Here is a 24,216-nt window from a genome sequence, read left to right as displayed (position 1 = left end):
GATGAGCACTAGGGACAGAAAGGGAGTTAAGTTGCTCGGTTTGGAGAATAATGACTTTCCTGAGGATATAAACCTATTGGGCTGGATTTCAGTAATGCAAAAGTGAACTTGAATAACCCTAGCAATGACCATGGATCAGATAGGAATCCTCTTTACAAGGGACATGACAAACAAATCTTGGTTATAAGGGATTTGCTCTTAAGGGGAATTAAGAATGTTTTTTCCAAGAACTGATAGTCCCCATGTATCACAGTGCATGCTAAGGGTTCAGGATGGCAGGCATTCAAAGGAGAAATAAGTTGGGCACAGGAAAGGTCAGGTATACTGACATGATTATCATGACAGATAACAACAATGGTGGGTGTACGCACAGTTCTTTCACTCAGTATTGTGGAAAATTAGGTATTAAGGTTATTTTTCTGGGCATTCTACCCCTTTTTTGTTTGTTTTTTTAAAAGAGGCTGGCAAAATTAAAAGGCACATACTTCAGATTAAAAATCATATTTTGGTATGGTAAATATGATGCGTCAAGCGACATGTTTTGCGAGAAACAAAGCACATGTCCCATGTTCGGCAAAAGATTTATTTTTCCCAAGTTAACATTTAAGGTAGCATATTTTTAATGAGTCCCTACTGGTAAGATTATGAGGAGGAAGTCAACTGTAACAAAAAGAAAAAAAGAGAGAGCGAGCGCTAGAGAATCAAGATACTGTACAATGTTAGAGGCCTCTACAAAACGAAGTTGATGACTTGGAACCAATCTTGCAAAGGAATCAGATTGATGCTGAAGCTTTAACTGAAACATTGTTCAGTGAGAAATCTTCCCAGTTGATGTGGAAGGCTATGATGGTCATCACCACACAAGAAACACCAGGGTTGGGGTGGACTGTCCCTCTATATTACCAAAGAGATCAGTTCTGAGAAATTTTGTCAGTAAAAATTGTGATGTGTGTCAGCATAATTTCTGTTAAAGGGTTCTATAGGAGTCGTTCACAGTCTTCTAGTGAGCTTACAGGTCAGATATTCATGAGTGAGATGGGAAAGTTAGGTAACAATAGTGGTTTAAAAGTAGGGGATTTAAATGTCACTGGTAATTGCTGCGGCAAGTACTCTAGGGATTTAAATGTAACTGGTAATTGCTGGGGAAAGTACTCTTACCAAAAATAATGATAGCTATGTCATTAAATTTATAAGTCACTTTAACTCCATCAGCTTAAATATTTCCTCACTAAGTGTGTGTGTGTGGGGGGGGGGGGGTTTGGATGTTGTGTATATAAGCCCTGGAGTACACTTGGCAGGTTTGGATGTTGTGTGTATAAGCCCTGGGGGTACACTTGGTAGGGTTGGATGTTGTGTGTATAAGCCCTGGGGGTACACTTGGTAGGGTTGGATGTTGTGTGTATAAGCCCTGGGGTACACTTGGTAGATTTCCAAGCCTTAACCTCTCTCAGTAACTCAGGCCATTGAATTGTCTCCTTGAAAATGGATTTAAATTTACTACAGATTGAAAAATGATGTAAAAGACAGGAAATATGCTACTGATTTATATTTTTATTAGATCTAAGTGGAGATCTTTAAAGACAAAAACCTGATGGAACCTAGAGTATATTTTATTTTAAGTTTGAATGCTTAATTTGCCCTGACTCACATTGCTACTTACATGCAGGTCTAGTAAGTAGGAAGCATTGTGCACCATTTTAGAGCAGAAGTTTATCATTAATTTTTTTTGGGGGGGCTATGGTATAAAGTCACCTATACAAATACCAATCACTGAAGAGATTCAGTATCTGCAAAGAAGTAAGAAGACAGAAAGCTAAATAAGGGCAAACTTGGCAAAATATTGTTTTGACAATAGAAATGTTTTTTGTAAGCATCTCACTAGCTCTGATGGTGATAAGTTGAGTGATATTGTTTTAAAGCAGAAGGATATGTATTTTGACTGTTGCCAAGTACCGAGCATTTTGAAAAGTACCTTCTCGGGCAGTACTTCTGTTGTGGGACAGAGGTCTTGTACTACTTTTCAAACAGTACAGGAAGTATCAGTTCTTAAGAGATCGTTTACTTAAATGTACTACTAAATTGTCCTGAAAAATTTATTTTTATTTTTTATTTATTGTACTTTTGTTGACTGGGTTAGTCCCAATAGGCAATTAGCCTCTTTTCTGGGGAGACCCAAGGTAGAATTTATACTACTAGGGGAATGTTGGCCAGAGCATTAGGAAATTTCCCCTACTGATTAGGAGAGTGCTTGTTCTGTTCTTAGCACAGTGGTGGTTGGGAGAATAACACTCAAGGCGATCCAAGACGGCAGATCATACAATGCACCAGCATTCACCTCTGTGCTAAGTTCTGTAGTATTCTGATGAGTTGTTTCAGCAGACTTTGTTTCATTGGAAGCCAACATTCAAAACAGTGATGGGGTGTGTTGTTATTACAACCTTCCAGTCAGGAGGGTTACAAGATGATATTTTGGGTGAATTGTTGTTCATGGGCTGAAATTTTGGACAAATTTCATTCAGAGGAATCAGGAGCTGTTTTGAAAGAATGCCAGACAAAGAAATCATATGCTGAGAGTGTTAAAGGAACTGCAAAGTAAACTGAAAGTAGTGAGAGATGAACAGAAGAAAGGAAATGTCAACAATCAAAGGAAATTTATGGTGAGAATTCAGAACAAAGAAGATAAAGAAATAGGTATGACATTTGGAATAATTTAATGGTCCCATTGGGAGTGAAGAATCAGGAGGTAAGAGCAGTTATTCTTTTTCTTAAGAGATTTTGTGACATTATTTTAGAGGCTGGTTCACAGAGAAACAAAAAAGAAAATAGATGTTCAATTTCAAACTGAATTTGAAAAAAAGACTTTTAAAGAGACATTTAAGCAGATTGCATAAAGAAGTTATGGGCATTAGTAAGGTCTGTGATAACAGAGGAATATGGACTGGAGGATGGGACCGTCATTTTGCATTGAAAATGGAGAAACAATTCATATTCCTAAATGTAGAGGGTGACAGAGGTGTTATAAAACATTGGGGACAACTGAAAAGTTGTTTTTTCGTGTGGAAAAGATGATCATTTGATAAGTAACTGTGATAAGAGAAAATGTTATATTCATGGGGAAAGAGGTCAAGATGCAAAACAAAACGGGATGAAATGTTATAAATGTAACAAAATTAGTGTTTATGAATGGATTATAATCTAGAGAAAAGGGATGAAGGAGAAGAAGAAAACAAACGTGAGGACAGTATACTTACAGAATAATCCGTGAACGAGACCAAAGCGCTGTCTCTAGCTATGTTGTTAGTACTAATGAACCGGACCCGGACAAGCGAGGATAATTTTATATTTATTCTGAGGAAGTCTATATTATAGATGAAAGCGCTTAACCGATCAGTTTTTTATTGTCGTATGTGTTTTAAATAAACATTTTAAATATAAAATTATCCTCGCTTGTCCGGGTCCGGTTCATTAGTACTAACAACATAGCTAGAGACAGCGTTTTGGTCTCGTTCACGGATTCTCTTGTTGGTGTTCACAATTTGGGTGTAATACTTACAGAATAAACGATCCCTATAAAACATAAAGAGGAAATAGGAATGCAACATCGGGGTCAAATAGTCATTCTTTTTCTTTTGTATGGGGTTCAAGATTGAATTCAGTGAAGAGAGAGAGCAAGGAAGATGGAGGTTTAAGATTAATAAATTGTTTATGCTGCTCCTTTGAATTTGTTTGTATAAAGTTTTGTCTTTGATAAAGAACAAAAATGAAAAAGTTAGTAAATTTACTGAAGTACAGGTATAAGCAGCATTGGGATATGTTAAAAAAAATTCAAAAGTGGAAAAGCTTGTTTAAATGAAGTAGAGACATTAACAAGAAAAATTATTTTATGGAAAATAAAAATTGATGAAATAGAAATTGAGAGGAAAGTGTGTGCCTCCTGAACCTGATCGACTTCTTTGAGGCAGTCACCAAAGCCGTGGATGAGGGTAAGGTGGTTCACACAGCCTATCTTGACCTCGCCAAGGCTTTCAACACCATCCCCCATTCTGGAATTATAGCTAAACACACTAAGCTAGGTATAAATCCCTACGTCACAAGATGGGTTGCCAACTGGCTCACTGACGGAACCTACACTGTAAAAGTTGCAGACTCCAAATCTGACCTCAAAGCAGTGACAAATGGAGTACCACAGGATTCCATCCTGGGACCTTTCCTGTTTTTTATCTACTTCTCTGAAGTACAGGCTAACACAGAAGGCCTCTGGTTAACGAAGTTCTCAGATGACTGCAAACTAGGAGCCATAGTCAAGTCCCCAAATGATGTGGACATCCTAGAGAAGGGCCTCACTGAGACAAATGCTTGGTGTCAGAGCCATGGCCTCGAGCTCAATGCCAAAAAGTGCAGTGTCATCCCCTTTGATAAAAACACTGTACCCATGAACTAACACATAGGCAGCAATCTACTTAACACTGAATGCGTGATAAGAGACCTTGGGACCCAGGTGGACAGTAGTCTCTCCTTTGATAGTCGCATCGCCACAGTAGTCAGGAAGTCCTTCTACGTGGCACACCTCATCATAAAAGGGTTCTCATCCAGGAAAAAAGAAGTCATTGTTCTCCTCTACTCGTCACTCATTAGACCCATTATAGAGAACAACGCCTCTTTTGGAATGTACCTCACAAGACATCTGCAGCAGCTGGAAAGGCCACAGAAGTACCTCACAAAGAGGATCACTGGCCTCAAACAACTGCCCTACACTGACCGCCTCAGAAAACTCCAGCTTTACTCCATAGCATATCGCCTACTCCGAGGTGATCTCTGCGTAACATACAAAGCTATGTCATACCCAGAGCTGTTGGACATGCTACACCTAAAGAAATCCCAATCCCTCCGAGCTGCACGCTCTAGGAACCTAAACCTTGCCACCACAATAAAGAAGACACGCTGGAGGGATAGATTCCTGTCCCAGAGACTTCCTGTACTCTGGAACAAGCTACCCATCTATGTCAAGCAAAGTTCTTCATTAGCACTCTTCAAGAAAAATCTTGATGAGTGGATGGGAAATAGGAAATACACCCCGGGGATCACTTCTGTGTCTTTTCTGGACAGTGGCACAGGAAAATAACTTGGGTGGCGTAAGCTATGGAACCTTGCTGGCTAGGCTTACGTAGGCCCTTGGGCGGATAGCCTAGTTACCTACCTATGATACAGTATTATGTTAAATCCTTGAGCTGAGCTAGCAATTGAAAAAAATTAACACTATAAAAGTATGAAAAGCATGGAGTAATAAGCAAGTAGAATGTCAAGATTTTTTATGGAGAGTAGTGGTTAATAAATTGCCAGTAAAGGGAAATATGCCATGTTAAAAAAAAAACGCAGTGAAAGAGTTTGCATATTTTATGGTAAAGAAACTACAGAACATATTTTCTTACAGTGTGTAAGGGTTGCAAAATTGTGGGAAAAATTTGTGTAAATAAAATTTCTTTGGTAGTATAAAGGAGATGAATGAAGTAAACGTGGGTATGATCCTGTACGGATATTATAGCCATAAAAATAAGGAATGTGTTAGTAAAATAGATTAGTTTATGTTGTGTGGGCCCTTTGGAATGAAAAGCTAAATGTTTAATGGTAAATGGAAACTAGTAGTCATTTTAAGAAAAATTAGATGGTAGTTGTGGAAAAAGGAGTGGGGTTCAAATAAGATATCGAAGGTTAAGTTAATAATGAAAAGCAAGGTATCTAAGATTGTATGACAGTAATGGAAAGGAATAAAAATTAGTACTGTATAAATCTGTAAATATACTAGTTTGTAAATACTGTTGTATAATAAAGAACCCCTACTCTTTCTGATAGGTGCAGTGGAATGTTTTACATCCACCTGAGCTGCCATTAACTCAAGCAGATGGGACCTCGGTTTATCTTGTTATTCAAAGGATGACACACTCAGGAGTGCAGCACTGCCTTTATGCTGCACTGCATTGTCAGTAATCGATCTGCGTGGTTTGGGAACAGAACTCGCGGCCATCTGCAGTAAAAGTCAGTGTGCTACCTTTTGCACCACTAGCACTGCTCAGTATTACAAAACTTCTGTCCTACTTGGCACTTTTTCAGACGCCTTTTCCTACCTTTCAAAGTGAATTCCACTTTTGTATGGTGTACCTTACCCCCTGCCTATTTATTTTATCAAATATATACTGTAAGATAAAACTGATATGCCGTAGTGGTACGGCAGTAGCGTTGTTACCTCACAGCAAGAGGTTCTCCCGTTCAATTCTCGGCTGGGCTTGGGAGTCCCTTCTGTGTGGAGTCTGCATGTCCTCCCCGCAGTTGGGTAAAAAATGGGCGTGCCTTCGTTGAAGGCTGGGTGTCGAGCTGGCACCTCTGCGTTTCGTAAAAATCTATTGCCAATCATTAGCGGACCAGAGTTCCGCTGTGGCGACCCCTTACTGGGAAGAGCCAAAAGACAAACGACAACAACATACTGTAAGATAAAACTCATTGTGCAGCCTCTACATTTCCGAGTTTCTGTACATCCTCCCTGCACTGTAACTTTAACAGTCTATAATCTATACAGTGTTACTGTTTCAGGGTATATGGTTCCTGCTTGCTATTTACAGAAGTTGCCATTTTGTGATTTTTTTTTTTTAATAGGTTCATAAGTAAGTACTAGGCTAGCTGCCCTTGCGGGCCATTTTAAGAGTAGCCAGTTTCCTTTTTTGTGCTCAAAATAACCTATCCTGTCTGGTAATATATTGGCCTTATCCATTCCAAGGTTGATAATATATTTTGAGGCTGCAGCATATAGGAAGGTGAATAAGAGAACATAAGTGAGAGAACTGTGTGTGTTTTAGTATTTTGTTCTGTGTGTTGAAATAATGAACAAGCTTTTGCCTGATTTTGTTGTGCCCTGAGAAATGTATTTTATCTGTTATCCAGTTGTAGTGGAGCCATGCTGTGTTTCAGCAAGTGATTTTCAGCTCATGTACACTGCATGGACAGACCCCTCTGATCATAGTATGACTCTGCTTTTATTTTACAATAATCTGCAGCAGGTGGGCTATAGACACCTGACAACTCCAACAGACTCTTCTAGCAACAGTGAGCGTACACCATTGTACATTAATGGTCATGTGAAAGAGGAAAGCCAGCATGTGGGCAGTACCATCAGTCCCGTGTCCAACGTTTCCAGCATTCGCTTCCCCAGAGGGCAAGAGCAGTCACCAGGTAAGACGGTACAAAACTTTGGAATGTAATTGGAAAAGGTGAAATTACATAACCTGAACAACAGTTTTTTTTTCTTTCACTGAAGGAAAAATATTACCTTAATGTATAGAAAAAAATTTAAAATTTATTTTCTTTTTCTGAGTGATTTGGTAAGTTAGGGAAATTCCATTACTGTTTGTTGAAATAAATTCTAAAAAAGTGATGATATGATGGTTTATTTTCCATTCTTCTCTTGCTGTATGAACCCCCTGTACAGATGGTGCACCAGTCCACATGTTTAACACAAGTGCTTAACCTCTACCTCTTACATCGTGTTTCGGATGTAACACATTGCTGCTTCTGCAGCCTCCCAGTGCCCTGAATATTCGGTGGCTCTTTTATTAGTTCATAAGTAGTTCTTAGACATGCAGTCCAAAAGACCACAGAGGAGCCAAGCCCAAATTCGCAATTGCCACAAAGTCTTATCTGGTTAAGTAACTTGTTCGGAGGGACTCAAACCTCGTACCACAGAAAGTTCTTAACTCATTAGTAGCTCAAAGACTTGATCATCTGTGCTGTCTGTCAGGCAAAAGAGATGGATGCTTTTATGTGCCTTTTGCCTTTTTCCAGACCCTCCACATCCTGCACAGTGCCAGTTATGTGTAGAATGGCCACACTAATTTTCCTGCATATAATTCATGGTTTTATAAACTTCCATGTTGAGTTTGTAACTCACGTGTGTTGGGCACTTTGAGTCATCATTCCTTACAAATCCATCATGCTATATGTGCCTGATGCTCCCATGTGCTTGTGTTCTGTGTTCCTGGTGACTTACCATGTATTATGTTTCCTGTTCTTGTTCTTACTGTCGATCTTCTGTTTCTAATACTTCCTGTTCAACGTATTCCCTTTCTAATACTTCCTGTTCAACGTATTCCCTGATTTCATCACTTCCTGTCCTGGCTTCATGTTCCTCATGATCCCTATTGCTCCTCCTTTCACACAGCTTTGTGTTCCTTGTGCTTCTTTTTTGTTGTGTTCTGCTTTTCCTTACAAGTCTGTTTATCATGATCTGGGTTGCTAATGTTCTCTTGTTGTGACTCCTCTGTCCTTTCATACTCCTTGCTCTTGATACTGTTTTCTTCTGGTCCCCCATTTCTTTTGTTTTACTGTTCCCAGAGCTCCATTCTCCTCTTGATTCCATATTCATTGTCTGTTTCCTGATTACTTTCTCTTCCTCATGCTTCCATTTCCTCATACTCAGATAACTGATGTTTTGGATCATTGCTGCAGTAGCCTAAGCTTATATGAGTTAAATCCTGCATTGGATGCAACAGCCTGACAGCTTCCAATGATTCATAGCAACTTTAGTGCATCCAAAGCGTTAGTCAGATGGAGATGAGCTGACTAAAAGATGGGTTCGGGCACCAAGCCCTTCAGAGCCTTCCTGCCATTAAATAGGGCGGTCCTCTGCTGGCTTTCAGGAATCGGCAGTTGGCTTGCACTTTTCCATTGCTTGCAAATAATTTCCCTTTAGAGAAAAAAAAATCACATATTATTCCTAATTTTTTCACTTGCTTTCCTGTTTAGGAAAGTATATTTTAAGCTGGGAATACTGTACATTTAAATGAGAACACGCGTTTTATGTTTCTGACCATTTAACAGTTAATTTAAAAATTCAAAAGCTTTTTTCCAGTGGAAAGACTGTGTTTAAAGTGCACTAGAATGCTATTTACTGTGTTCTTACTAGGAAATTTTACTTTTTACTACTTTTTAAGTTTTACCAGCTTGAAACTACTTAGTTTCCAGCCAAAGAAAGAAAAAGTTATCAGAACAGCCTTTGCCACTTGGCACACTAGCAGTTTGCTTCAACTTTAGTTGAGTGACTCCAGTTTGTTGTCATCCAAAGCTATTTTCTCAGACCACTCATATTTTTCCCTCTGACGCTCTGGTGATGTCCTTCAAGGATGCATCTGCAGTCCTAACGTATGGGTTGTCCTGCCTCAGGCAGCCCTTCGGTCGGCCGGATTCCAAAGTCTGGGTCTGGCCTCGGCTGATGTCGCACTTCACCCAACGTCATAGCTGCTGTTTATTGGGTATAAAGGCATCAGCCTACGCCATTTTCCTCAGTCTTTCTTACCGCGTGGTGCCCGAAGCAGAAGCTGTTCGCAAGTGCCGGTCGGTCAGATCCAGAGATTTCTACTACCGAAGACTTCTAAAAAGCTAAGTACCCCTTTGGGGACTCTTTCTTGCCTCAGCCGATGTCAGACAAAGTAAATAATTGTTTAACTTGTGGGAAACAAATGCCTCATAAGGATTTCCACTCTTACTGCCTTCCTTGCTTAGGCCCAGACCACGACGTATCAGCTTGTTTAGCCTGTGCTTCCTTCAACCGACGGACACTTAGACATCGGTCGGAGTTTGCAGAGGAGTTTTTTGGTCCCGCTTTTGCATACAAAATGCCGTCGGAGACTCCGACTACTCAATTAGCTAAAAAGCGCAAGGAGAAGGACCGACATTCGCGGCCCGTGGTTTCGGCTGAAACCACGGTTAGGCCAACCGCGAATGTCTCGGGTTTCGGCGGAAACCGAGCCCCCGGTTCTTCCTTTGGCCGAAAGCATACTTCCGATAGCTGAGGCCTCACAGAGCATGGCTGAATCTGCTACTGAATTTACTGCTACAGAAGCAGGCACCCAGGATTTGTCAGACACTGTTCCTTTAGACATATCTACCCCTGCACGTGGGGCTGCTAGACCCCCTGCTTCCATGTCTATCAAGGCTTTTGCCAGGGCTAAAGCAGCTAAATCTTCTAAGGCCTTGCCTGCCAAAACTCCTTCACATAGGCCTACCTCTAGTTCCCAAATACTCAGCCTGGCTGAGGATCTCATTTCTTTGATCAGAGGATCCCAACCTCACCCAGACAGGGCCTCTCAGCCCCCTCCAGACAAGAGGCCTAGGACTGAACCTCCGGAACCTGTCTCTACAGATTATTCCTCGGATGACTCAGACATTTCAGACCCTCACGAAGGCCCATATTCTCCTTATGAGGATTCTGATGCAGAAGACTCCATTCCTTCTGCTTCTCCTCCTGAAGAATTTTCCTTTGGGGAAACCTTGCATGCTATGAGGGAACACTTCCAATGGCAGGGCCAGGATTTTTCAGATTCAAGGAAAAAGCTAAGGACTTTTTTACACTTACCACAGCATAGGCCTTTAGCCATTCCGCCAGTACTAACAGTTGTTGATGATGCATATAATGATGCCTGTACTGCTCCTGATTCTCTTCCTCCGGCCCCTGCCAAGCCAGACAGATATTACAGGGTCCCGGACACACACTACCATTTGTATAAGGCTCCTGTTGCAGACCCTGAAACCATTTCACAGGGCCCTAAAGGTGTGGCAGCTGCCTCTGCCAAAAACCCTCTTCCCTCTGAAAGGGAATCTAGAGCATTAGAGAGATGGGGTAAAAAGGTTTATACTTCTGCTACTTTTGGCCAGGGCCTTGAACTGTCAATTTCACATGATTCAGTACCAGGAATTTTTGTTAGACCAGCTAAATAAAAAACTGTCTTCTCCTGAACCTTTAGACCGCAAGTCCCTTCAGGATCTGGTACATAACTCTCAGCAGGTCAGGAACCATTTCTTAAAATGTGGCTATGATGCACTGGAGGCTTCCTTTAGATCAGCTATGACTGGAACAGTGATTCGAAGACATGCCTGGTTAAAAGAACAATCCTTACCAGACCATGTTAAGTCAAAACTCCTAGATGCTCCCATGGAGAAACAAAGTTTGTTTGGCTCCCCTGCACAGGAGGTTCTAAAGAAGGTGGAAGAAAAAGCAAAATCTGTCCAAACAGTCAAGGATTTCTTACAGGTCCAACCTCCGAGGTTTAGCAGAAATTGGCCTTCGAAGAACTGGTCCTTTCCAGATAACTCCAGAGCGCAGAGAGGCAGACATAGACACCCAAGAGGCAGAGGTCAATCTAGGGGTGCCTTCAGGGGACGTCATTGGCAACCTACCAACCAGAGAAGTACTGCCACAGAATCAACTACAACCACTTCCACAGGGCAGACACAATGACTTGGCTCTAGTTCCGCCTACCAGGGAACAACTGGAAGCACCTTTGGGCGGAAAACTAGCCTTATTCTCCGACAACTGGTATTACATTACAGGAGACAAATGGACTTTACAAACAATAGACAAGGGCTACAGGTTTCACTTCCACACTCTACCAAAAAAGAGAGGAATGCCAAACCTACCACCAAGCCAAAAAACAGACGCTCCAAGACAAATCAACAACTTACTAAGGATGAGAGCTATAGAAGAGGTGCCACCTATGGAACAAGGCCAAGGATTTTACTCCAGGCTTTTCCTTGTACCCAGAAAAAAAAATCAATGGAGACCTATTCTAGACTTGTCCGCACTGAACACATACCTCATCGTTCCAAAATTCAAAATGCTGACCCTCCAGCAACTTCTTCCCATGCTGGGCAAGGAGTCTTGGCTGGTGACTCTAGATCTCAAGGAGGCATACCTGCACGTCCCTATACGACCAGATTGCAGAAGACACCTCAGATTTCTTGCAGGATCAGAGCATTATCAATTCTCAGCATTGCCTTTGGCTTATCTACTGCCCAGAGTATTCACGAAATGCCTGGCATCAGTAATTGCTCATTGCAGACTTCAGGGAATTCAAATTTACCCATACCTGGACGACTGCCTAATACAAGCGGACAACAAGGCAAAGTTAACAAAAGATTTGGAAAATGTCATACAACTGTTGCATGCCTTGGGATACACAGTCAACATGAAAAAGTCAAGACTAGTACCATCCTAAAGGATAACATTCTTGGGTGCAGAACTAGATACATCAACTCAGATGGCTTTTCTCACAGAAGAAAAACAAAAGCAACTACCAGTCTACTTCATGACATTAACAACACAAACTCAGCTTACTGCAAGGAAAGTCCTGCAAGCCCTGGGCTACATGGCATCCTGCATAATATTGGTTCCACATGCCAGGCTGCATATGAGAAAGCTACAATGGTACCTAAGGAATGTATGGTCTCAACACAAGCACAGTATAGAAGCCCAGATTCCAATAATTCCATGCCTGAAGCAAGAATTCCTGTGGTGGGCTCAGGCCTGTCAGTTGAACAGAGGGTTGCCTTTCCACAAACCTCATCCAAGCCAGACCATCACCACGGACGCCTCAGACCTAGGATGGGGGGCACACATGGTGGACAAGTGTATACAAGGCCTATGGACCCAAGACCAGCTGAATCTACACATAAATCTAAAGGAGATGCTGGCAGTGAAACATGCGATCCAGGCATTCAGACCACTCCTTCAACAGGGTCATCTGCTGATAAGGACGGACAATACCACAGTCATGTGGTACATCAACAAACAGGGAGGTACACATTCATATCCTCTATGCCGGATGGCAGTGGACCTGTGGAATGTGGCCCTGAACCTCAACATTCAACTTCAGGCCAGATTTGTACCAGGAAAAGAAAATTCTCTAGCAGACACCTTAAGCAGAACTACCACGGATGCTCACGAATGGATGCTGCATCCAGATATCTTCAAAGCCATAACACAGAAATGGGGCCTACCACAGATAGACCTGTTTGCCTCCCCACACAATCACCAGTTGAAGAAATTCTGCACAAGAGCATACCACCCACTTGCTTGGAGGGTGGACTCCCTTTCCTTCAGCTGGAAAAACCTAACAGCATATGCATTTCCACCTCTTCCCTTGATGTACAAAGTTCTACTGAAGATCAGAGAGGATCAGCCAAGGGTAATTCTGATAGCTCCAGACTGGCCGAGGCAACATTGGTACCCGCTACTGAGAAGCATGTCTCGGACACACGCATGGCCTCTACCTCTATGTCCCTTACTACTAACACAGGACAACTACAAGATCCTACATCCAAACATGAAAACACTTTAGCTAGCTGCTTGGAATATTGCATAAAACAAAATAACCCAGGTTTATCTCGGAGGGTTAAGGACATTATCCTGGAGGCACGCAGACCCTCCACAAGGAAGACTTATTCAGCCAAGTGGAAAAGATACCTCATTTGGAGTGCAGCAAAGGGAGAAAACGTCTCATTGGCAAACATAGCACACATCCTGGAATATTTAGCAGAGCTATTCCACAATGGCCTGTCTTACTCCTCCATTAAGATTCATGCATCAGCAATTTCCGCAGAATACAACATGGATCCTCCTGTCTTCTCTCATCCTCTACTCAGGCAGTTCCTGAGAGGAATCAAAAATGTAAAACCTCCAAGGAAACCACCTTTACCTACATGGGATCTCAACTTTGTGCTGGAAAAGTTAACACTTCCCTTTTGAACCAGCAGCAACAGCAGAATTACAATTCTTGTCTTGGAAAACTGCTTTCCTGCTAGCAATTACTACAGCAAGAAGGATATCTGAGTTACAGGCATTAATGGCAGTACAACCCTTCCTTATCTTCCATCAGGACAGAGTCTCTGAGAACTAACCCTACCTTTATGCCAAAAGTGGTCTCCAGAGTATCATTGAACCAAGCGATTCATTTACCTACATTCTTCCCCAACCCACAGAACAGGGGGGAAAGACTGCTACATACCTTGGATGTGCACAGACAATTACGCTACTATCTGGACAGAACTAAGACCAGCAGAAAAACTGACCAGCTTCTGGTAGCATATGCAACAGGAATGCAAGGAAAAGCAATTTCAAAACAGACAATCTCAAAATGGATAGGAAATTGCATTCGATTTTGCTACTCTTTTCATGGAAAGACAACTCCTGATAATATCAGACCTCATTCCACAAGAGCTACAGCCACCACTACAGCTTTCCTACGAGGAGTGGCTACCAAAGACATTTTAGAAGCTGCTTCTTGGAGCTCCGTGCATACATTTGCCAAGCATTATAATCTTCCCTTATACTCTAGATCCCGAGCAGGTTTTGCAACTGCTGTTTTGCAAGGGATCTTAACTACACCATCTTTATCTTAGTGCCTCCTCCCCCAGTTTGGCTATGGTATTCTACCCATATGTTAGGACTGCAGATGCATCCTTGAAGGACATAGTGCAGTTTTGTACCTACCATAAATGTAGATGTCCGTTAGGTATGCATCTGCAGTCAGGATTACCCACCCTCCTTCCCCTCTGTGGTATTCCTAGGGTATTTACCCCTCTTTTAGCTAGCTGGGGGAATCTATTATGGTGTATTTGTTTGTATATATGTATATATATGTATATACTTTTATATTGTTTGCTCTCTATTGGTTGGAATCATTTGCATTTATCCAAATTTAGCCTTCCTAGAGGGCACCTGCCATCTGGGGCAAGAAACACTGAGGAAAATGGCGTCAGCTGATGCCTTTATACCCAATAAACAGCAGCTATGAAGTCGGGTGAAGTGCGACATCAGCCGAGGCCAGACCCAGACTTTGGAATCCGGCCGACCGAAGGGCTGCCTGAGGCAGGACAACCCGTATGTTAGGACTGCAGATGCATACCTATCGGACATCTACATTTATGGTAGGTACAAAACTGTACTTTGTCTATACAGCCACTGTGGACTTTGGATTAGCCATGACCATTGCAGCTATTAGGGTCCCCTCAGTGGGCAGGGAGGCTTAGCCAGAATGTTCTGCCAATCCCTAGTAAAGCTATTGCTGCCATTAATAATCCTGTCTGCCTCAACTTTTCTGTCAAAAAGAAACTGAAAACTAAACATGCATCTTCTCCTGTGCCACTTTCACTGGCGAGGAACAGTTTAGGACTGGCTCAGTGTATTGAATAGACTGTTGCCTCTTTCTTATCAGGTGGTTTCTGATAAAAGGAAAATGGTTTCCTATTTTTCTGAAAGGGATTCAAAAAACTAAAACTGTAAAAGGATCGTGATGGGGCAGATACAGATTTTTTTTCTCCTCAGATTTCTGCAGACTCTTGACGATTGGATGGGAGAAAGGAAATTCACCCCAGGGATTACGTCAGTCGCCCTTCTAGACAGGGGTCCAGGGAAGTAAATAGTGGGGAAGAAATAGCCAGGGAATTGTTATGGCTAGGGTTGTATAGGCCCTAGGGCCGATAGCTTAGTACCAACCTATGAACCTATATATATATATATATATATATATATATATATATATATATATATATCCTATGAATCTCTCTCTCTCTATACATATATATATATATATATATATATATATATATATATGTATGTATGTATATATATATATATATATATATATATATATATATGTATGTATATGTGTGTGTATATTATATATGTATGTGTGTATGTATAGAGAGATACACACATAGTTGATATAAAAAGTGTACACACCCTTGTTTGAAATACCAGTTTTTTTTATATAAAAAAGTGAGACCATAATAAATCATTTCAAATCTTTTCCCACCTTAGTGACCTATAACCTGTACAATTCAAATGAAAAACAAACCAAACTTTTCGGGGAAAAGTATGAAAAAAAAAAAAACTTACAGTAATCTGGTTGCAGTAGTGTACACACCCTTAAATACTGGACACCATCCCCCACTCTGGAATCCTAAATAAGCTTACTAAGCTAGGCATAAATCCCTACGTCACTTGATGGGTTGCCAATTAGCTTACTGACAGAACCCAGACTGTAAAAGTTGCCGACTCCAAATCCAGCTCCTCACAGGTGACAAGTGGTGTACCTCACTGTTCAGTCCTGGGATTGCTCTTGTTTGGCATCTACTTCTCTTAAGTACAGGCCAGCACTAAGGGCCTCTGGCTAACAACGTACGCAGATGACTGCAAACTTGGAGCCATTATTTAATCCCCAAATGATGTGGATTTTCTACAAAAAGGCTTTACAGAAACATGCTTGGTGCCAGAGCCAAGCTTAATGCCAAGACCTGTATAGTTATCCGCTTTGGCAAATTATCTGAATCTACCTATCAAGGATTCTGTTTCACTGTGACTGGTTCTAGAATATGCCATTGTTTTCAGTGGGAGGACACTGAGGTTTCTCAGTCCCTCAGAAAATACTGTGAACTGCTAAAACTGAAATTTCCAGAACATCTTCCCATCCCATCATTTCTGTCACCATTAGAGGATGTTTTTATCACACTGTGTGGTTTCCCTGATAGCCAGCCTGCGGCACCTAAGAACGCAGATTGTACAATGTTCCTCTGTCTTTCAGGTTTCTCAGCACTCATCTTGTACCTGACCCAGCAGCTGTAGCTTTAATTAATGTGTCTGCTGCCAAATGTTCTGTTTAATTCTTGTCCTTTCCTTTCTGGCATGGAAGGTAAAACAGTTGATAACTTTGGGGGGAAATGTATATGCTACTTCAACTTTAGTTTTTAGAATTTTGTATTGTCAGGCTCATATGTTGAAGTGTATTCTGACAAATTGTGAAACTAGGGAATATTTTATCTGCAGTTTAATCTTGCAAGGAAAAAGTCTGTTTTGTGTGGTTTAGTTCCTTCAGTTTCAAGGTCACTACTCGTTGTTTAAACTGTGTTTATGACTCTGTAGATACTACATCCAGGGCTACTGCCACTGGTACTGTGTTGAAAATGTTTGCCTGGCTGCATTCTTAGAACCTTCCAGAAGTTGTAAAAAAAATGTAATTTTATATTCTTCTTTGGATGGAGATTTTTGGGCTTTCTGCTGCAGAGGTTTAAAAAAAATGTGATGAGAGGGGTAAGCTGACACAGGGAATCACTCGTACTGTTCGGCCCTCCAGATTTTCTGCTTTCTTGTCCAGTTTTGGCATGAAACAAAATAAACAGTCCCAGCAAAATGCTGGTAAGCAGATGTTTAAAAACAACAATGGTGAAGAGGTCCCAAAACTGCAGACCCTCCCCCAAATAAAGGACATTCAAGTAAGTCAGAATGACTATATAAGGTACCTTGCCCCACACACACTCACTGGCAATCTCTTATCCCTTCCAGAAAGTTTGACTCTCTACTTCTCTCTCTGGTAAATGATTGTTTCAGACAAATGAGCACAGAGACTGGTTGAGCAGGGTTATAGATGGCAGTGGGAAGAAATTGCTCCCTTCCAGGGAGTTATTCTGCATCCACCAGACCAAACCAGTCTGTTCCCTACTGTCACTTGCTGTCTTGGAGGGTAGTAAAAACAGTTCCTCCTTCCCAGTTGGGAAAAGGGTTTAATTCAAGAATGTTTTTGATGCAAAAAAAAAAAAGCCTGGAGACCAGTTGTGGACCTTTCTTTCCTGTACCAGTATGTGATAGTGCCCAAGTTAAAATGCTTTTGTTTAAAAATCTGTTACCTCTTCTTCCTCATTTGAATTTTTTGGCAACCTTAGATTTAAACAATGCTTATCACATTCCTGTTCATTTAGACTTCCAACTTTTCTTAAGGTTTTGTGTGTCTTGATCATGTTATAAGTTCTCTACCTTACCTTTTGGGGTATCCACTGCACCAAAAGTGTTTACAAAGTGTCTAGCTCCTATAATAGCCCATTGCAGGCTACAGTACATTGAGTCGGGAATCTTTCTTGGGTAAGATATCTCTTACACAAGCTAGGCTTCCAAGAGAACATTCTTAAAAGATTTTTTTTTCACTCTGTCACATAGGATTGTGTTCTTGGGTTGTCTGCAACATACCTCAGTACAAAGAGATTTTCTTCCACAGGAAAAAAATTAAATCTATATTTAGATCTGTTTTGGGGATTTTCCATTCTGACCAGTAACTGCATGGAATATGCAAAAATAACAAAGGAGGCTCCAGACCACGTCTACTACAAACATACAAAAGTTTCATCCAAAATGAGCGCTTCCGTAGCTCAAGGCTACTTCATCAGACGAAACCTACATCAAAATGTGCAGTTTATATACATTTCAAGTTAAGTAATCAGTCAATTAAATAACTAATTAACTTAAAGGCTCATAGCCAAATTCATTGACACTAAGTAAACTCAAAATGTAAAATTGCATAAAAAAGCATTTTCCACCTAGTTCATTCATCTAATAGTATATATAGGCTACAAAAATAGTGAATACGTATCGAAAACCTTTCAAGAAACATTTACCTAGTACTTGGGCCTATCTAAACTATAAAAAGTTTTCATTCAGAATACATGTGAGGAATGTCAGGATTCAGGGTCTCATGGCATCTATGATTCTCATGATACCTCTGTCTCGACTCCACATAAGAAAGATACAGTGATATCTGAAGTCTCTTTGGTCTTAGCAAGAAACATGCATTATCTTTTCAGATTCTAGTTCTGCGGTCACTTGGTGGAGACATCAAATATCCCTGAATCCAAGTCTCCCCTTCTCCCTTCCTGCTGCAAAGCAGTCACCACAAATGCTTTGGAATTTGTTTGGGTGGGTGGGGGACAGGGTCAAGGGGGATAAAAATGCAAGGTATCCGAGACAACATACAGACACAGAAACATAAATATAAAATAGATGCTAGCTCTTATCAAGGCACTAAATTCTGTGAATCAGCTCTTGTTCCCATGACCACTTCAAGTTGTTAAAGACCATACCAAGATGATGTGGCATATAAACAAACAAGGGGGACCTAGACCTTACCACCTGTGCAGACTAGGCATGTTAGCATGGGATCATAAGCAAGGGGGACCTAGACCTTACCACCTGTGCAGACTAGGCATGTTAGCATGGGATCATAAACAAGCAAGGGGGACCTAGACCTTATCACCTGTGCAGACTAGGCATGTTAGCATGGGATCATAAACAAGCAAGGGGGACCTAGACCTTACCACCTGTGCAGACTAGGCATGTTAGCATGGGATCATAAACAAGCAAGGGGGACCTAGACCTTGCCACCTGTGCAGACTAGGCATGTTAGCATGGGATCATAAACAAGCAAGGGGGACCTAGACCTTACCACCTGTGCAGACTAGGCATGTTAGCATGGGATCATAAACAAGCTAGGGGGACCTAGACCTTACCACCTGTGCAGACTAGGCATGTTAGCATGGGATCATAAACAAGCAAGAGGGACCTAGACCTTACCCACCTGTGCAGACTAGGCATGTTAGCATGGGATCATAAACCAGCAAGGGGGACCTAGACCTTACCACCTGTGCAGACTAGGCATGTTAGCATGGGATCATAAACAAGCAAGGGGGACCTAGACCTTACCACCTGTGCAGAATAGGCATGTTAGCATGGGATCATAAACAAGCAAGGGGGACCTAGACCTTACCACCTGTGCAGACTAGGCATATTAGCATGGGATCATAAACAAGCAAGGGGGACCTAGACCTTACCACCTGTGCAGACTAGGCATGTTTGCATAGGATCATAAACAAGCAAGGGGGACCTAGACCTTACCACCTGTGCAGACTAGGCATGTTAGCATGGGATCATAAACAAGCAAGGGGGACCTAGACCTTACCACCTGTGCAGACTAGGCATGTTAGCATGGGATCATAAACAAGCAAGGGGGACCTAGACCTTACCACCTATGCAGACTAGGCATGTTAGCATGGGATATCACTGTACAACACAATATCATTCTACAGGCACAGTAAATTTTGTCAGAGCAAAACTGTGTTGCAGAAGAGCTGAGGATGACAAAGCCAGACACTCAGAAATGGAAACTAGATTAAAGGGTCTTCCAAGATTTGATCCATCTGGGGATTTCCTTAAGTAGACCTTTTTGCCTCCTCTCTGAACAATCAGCTGTCAAAATTCTATATCCAGGGCTCCATGCAAGAAGATCTGGAAAATGGTTGCCTTTTCTTTTTCTTGGGTAGGAATATTTCTGTTTGCTTTTCAACTCTTTCAACTTATGTCCAGGGTACTAGAAGATTCGGAAGGAATCCTCCAAGGTCATTGTGGTGACTCCTTTCTGGCCCAGGCAGCAATGGGTTCTCCCTTCTTTTGGAATTGTTCATAGGCAGTTACCACAGGCTTCTTCACAGGCTGCGTCTCCTCGCACAAACCAAAACATTTGCACAAAAACAGGGGTGTTTGATACATCCCAACCCCAAACAACTTCATCTGACTGGATGGAAGGGTTTTCATACCTTTTAGGCACCTGTTTACTGAGGGCATGTAGCAGGTACTAATAAAGGCAACAAAGTCTGCTACTAAAAAATCACATGCAAGCAAATGGAAATGGTTTTCTAGTTGGTGCCAACAGCATAACCTGCACCCATTCAGGGCTAGTATGCCTCAGGATTTGCAGTATTTGTGTGAGTTAATTTCCTCTGGTCTTATCTTACTGTGCTGTCAAGGTTCATTTGTCAGCCATTTCAGCATGTCTGCCCATGGATCCCCCTCAAGCTATTCTCATGTCAAAATGTTTTTTGGAAGGAGTATTCCATAAAAGACCTTCAGGAAAACTGATGGTTCTTCCTTAGGATATTAATTTTAAGTTAGAGAAGCTAAAATACTTGCTTCATTTGAACCAGCTCATATTGCTGATTTGAGGTTAACATGGAAAAAAGTTTTACTGATTGTTCTGATCTTTGCAAGAATAGTATCAGAGTTGCAAGCTCTTACAGTAGATTAAAGTTATCTTGATTTCTACAGAGACAGGGCTTCTTTGAGTGCTAATCTTTAATAAAGTGATATCCAAGTTTACTTTAAGCCAAACTATCCCTCTCCCTGTGTTCTTCCCTGAACCCAAAAGTGAGGGAGAGAGGATTCTTCAAACCTTGGATTTCCATAGACAACTTGAGTACTATCTTGACAGAACAAAATCTTTCAGCAGCTTCTGATCAGTTATTTATTTCTTGTGAAAGTAAGAAGGGGCAGCTTATGTCTAAGCAGACTATTTCTAAATGTCTGTCTCATACTATTACCTTTTTTATTCCCACCACAACTCCCATGCAGGGTCAAAGCTTCATTCTACCAGGTCTTGGCTTCATATATGGCTTTTTGGGAAGGATTGGACGCAAAGTATTCTAGAACAGCAGCGTAGTCCCATATACATACGTTTATAAGGCATTACAAGCTTGATTCTTTTTCCAGGTCTAGGTTGGAATTTGATAGTGCCATTCTACAGGGGCTCATGAACCCTTCCCCTTCCGCCTATTCTAAGCTATGGTGCTGTACTCGTATTGCTTTGGCTACTGCAGTGGTGATTGCTGTGAAGAACATAGTACAGTTGTGTAAGCAAGCTTTACTATAACAGATGTTCTTCTTGGTCAGTGTTGGAGTACTGATTCTTGGGTCTTCCTGCTTTGCAGAAGCCTGTGACTGGCCTCATTTTCAGATTTTGTGCATCATCCCTAGCTGACAGATGTCTGAAGATCGGCATCTGGATGTCAGGGTACAAAAGGGGCATCCATTGGCACCACTTTCTTCTAGCCATGTACTCTGATGTGCTACACGTGTTCAGTATGCTCGCAGTGCATCAGTGGGCTCATCTGTCCAGAGCACATTTTTCATCTTTCAATGAGATAAGTACCCAGTTAGGGAAATTTCTTACTCATTTAATATTCAGAAAAGCCAACAGTTGCTTGAAGTGTGGGAGGCAAATCCCACATAAAGATGTGCAATCTTCTTGTCTGTTCTGCTTGAGACCTCAGAACAATGTCTCTAACTGTCCTGACTATGCAAAATTCCTTGCGAAAGCAGTCAAACTTGGGACCGAGGATCTTGTTGCTCATATGAAGTCATCGTCTTTGGCTTCCTCATCATTCTAAAAACATGGAATGACAAAAAGGCAAAGGGCCCTGACTTTCAGAAAAAGCTCCAGCAACCACTCTTAAGTTGACCGACCTAGGTGAGGCACCTTTGCACACCCCCTCCAACCCGGTGACTCCTGGGCCTCAACCCTCTGCCACAACCCCTTGGGAGGCCATCATGGTTTTCCAGCTTACCTATAAATGCTACCATGGTTCACACACCAGTCGGATCTGAGGTTGCTCTGCAGACCTGAGCTTCTAATGTCCACATGGTGGAGGCTGACTCCCTGTCTTCCCTCACTGCCAAAACCACAACCAAAGTTGCAGTCGAGCAACCAAAGTCCCTGGTCACCTCTTCAGAGCAGACAACCAAACTGAAGCGAATCACTTCATTTACTTCACCACTACCTCCGACCACCTCTTCTCAGACTAATAGAGAGAGAGCCATATCATGCTCCCACCTTCAAGACCTCTCCTAAAAGGAGCAGGAAGTAGCTTTTCAGAAAGAGGAAGATTCCTGTACCACAGAGACTGAGAAAGAATTGTCTTGCTGTAGCCACTTACTAGGTCAAACTTACCCAGACACAGATGACACACACAGTTTCACCACCACCCCCTAGGACCTTTCCTGCGGCGATACCCTACATAGAATGAAGGAGGCTTTCAGTTTGGAAATTAAGCAGATCTCTCATGCCCTGACCCACTGCAGAGAATTACTAAGCTTGACTTCACTCAGACCACTGGGTGTTCCTCCAGTACACATTGTATTCTATGATGTCTTCAAAGGCATGGCTCTACACCCTAACTCTCTACCACTTCAAGGAAATAGACAGGTTTTACAGAAAACAGTGGATCCCCAAATTAAGGAGAAACCAGTGGAGCAGGAAGCATCTGATCAGTTTCCATATGAAGATACTTTGAAGCCTTTCAGAGGAAACCAGTGCAGACATTCAGCTGAAGTTGCACAGTAAGAGAAGGAACAGGAAACTGTGGCAACTCTGACATGGTCAGTCTTGTGGCATGATAGGCCACCGAGCTCCCATATGAACGAGCAACGGATGATGCAGGATGAAACTGAAGAGAATGTGGCATAAGAAGATGCTCTGGAACCTTCTATAGAATGTCCACAGGAAGTGGAAAACAAATAATTTGCTCTCAGTTTAGAAGAAAATGATCCAAGAGAAGAATTGCAATTGACAGAAATGGACACACATGTTAAGATCAATGAAAGAAATAGACTACAGAAAGTCAATAAAACCCCAAAAGTTAAATGTTTGATAAAACAAATGAACACAGGGATTAGGACTTTCCACAGAGATGCATGTGATATAAAAGAAGTACGTATGATAAGTTACTGTGCAACTAAATTAATAATAGATAGTCTCTTACCACACAAATACAGGGTAGTGAGGGAAAGGAAGGGGAGAAATCAAATGTCATCAGTGACGTAATGGAAGTATAGAAAAAACTATAAAGCAGTTAAGACAAGAAGTGCCACTGTTAGAGTATAGAAGAGGGATCAGATCAATAAAATAACTCGGATAAACGTGATAAAAGCAATGCACAGTGTCAGAACAGATCAATCTATCGTGCACTGTCACAAATAATAAACTTAAAATATCAGCATTTAGAAGATGTGCAATAAATAGAAAGGAAAAGTACAAAATAAACAATTTACTGATGACCCAAAAAAGTATAGAGAATTGAGAAACAGTGCAAAAGAAATTGAAATCCCACCAAAAAAATAAATCAAGAAATAGATGCATTTTAGAGAAGTATCTATGAAGATCCTGTGGAACATAACAAAGGTGCTGAATGGATAGAAGAAGTAAAAGAAAGAATAAGAAGTTTAAAGGTACAGGATATGAAATGGGATGAAATAACATTCTCCAGAGAGTTTGAAACAGAGTTGAGAAAAGCTACTAATTTGAAAACCCCAGACCCAGATTGCAGTGCCTAGCATCTAGCTAAAAGTATTAATGTCTTTATATGAATATTTAGCTATGAGTAAAAACTGCTTGTATGTGCACCCTGACCACACACTTGCCTAGTTAACGATAGGAAAAGCAATACTCCTACTTAACAGCAAACCTGCAAGCTATCCTATAGACCAATAACCTTCTGACAACATATAAACTGCATTGGAATTGATACCGGCAGAGTTTATAGTCATTTCGAAGAAAACTCAGTCATGGCAATAGAAAAAAAGAATAATAAAGTCCTATGGAACAAAAGATTTGCTGTTAAGTCATAATGGAGGACTGTAAAAAAGAGAGGAATCTAAGTTATGGCATGGCTAGACTACAGAAAAGCATTTGAAATTATGTAGGTTCACAGGTTGGTACAAGGCTATCAGCCCTAGGGGCCTATACA

At 41.4% G+C, this 24,216-nt stretch overlaps 1 protein-coding gene across 1 annotated transcript in view; it reads left to right on the top strand.

Annotated features, from left to right (window-relative positions):
* LOC122808603 (tumor necrosis factor receptor superfamily member 1A-like) overlaps positions 1–24,216 on the top strand; it is a gene marked incomplete in the record, with an annotated part of 609,848 nt that overhangs the window by 540,382 nt on the left and 45,250 nt on the right. The window contains 1 exon segment of the mRNA XM_044079560.1: positions 7,047–7,221. Coding sequence (XP_043935495.1) covers positions 7,047–7,221 — 175 coding nt within the window.

This window comes from Protopterus annectens, chromosome 8.part0 (genome assembly GCF_019279795.1).
Source record: "Protopterus annectens isolate FY-2018-M chromosome 8.part0, PAN1.0, whole genome shotgun sequence".
Lineage (NCBI taxonomy): Eukaryota > Metazoa > Chordata > Ceratodontiformes > Protopteridae > Protopterus > Protopterus annectens.
This window is presented reverse-complemented; position numbering and strand designations above follow the sequence as displayed.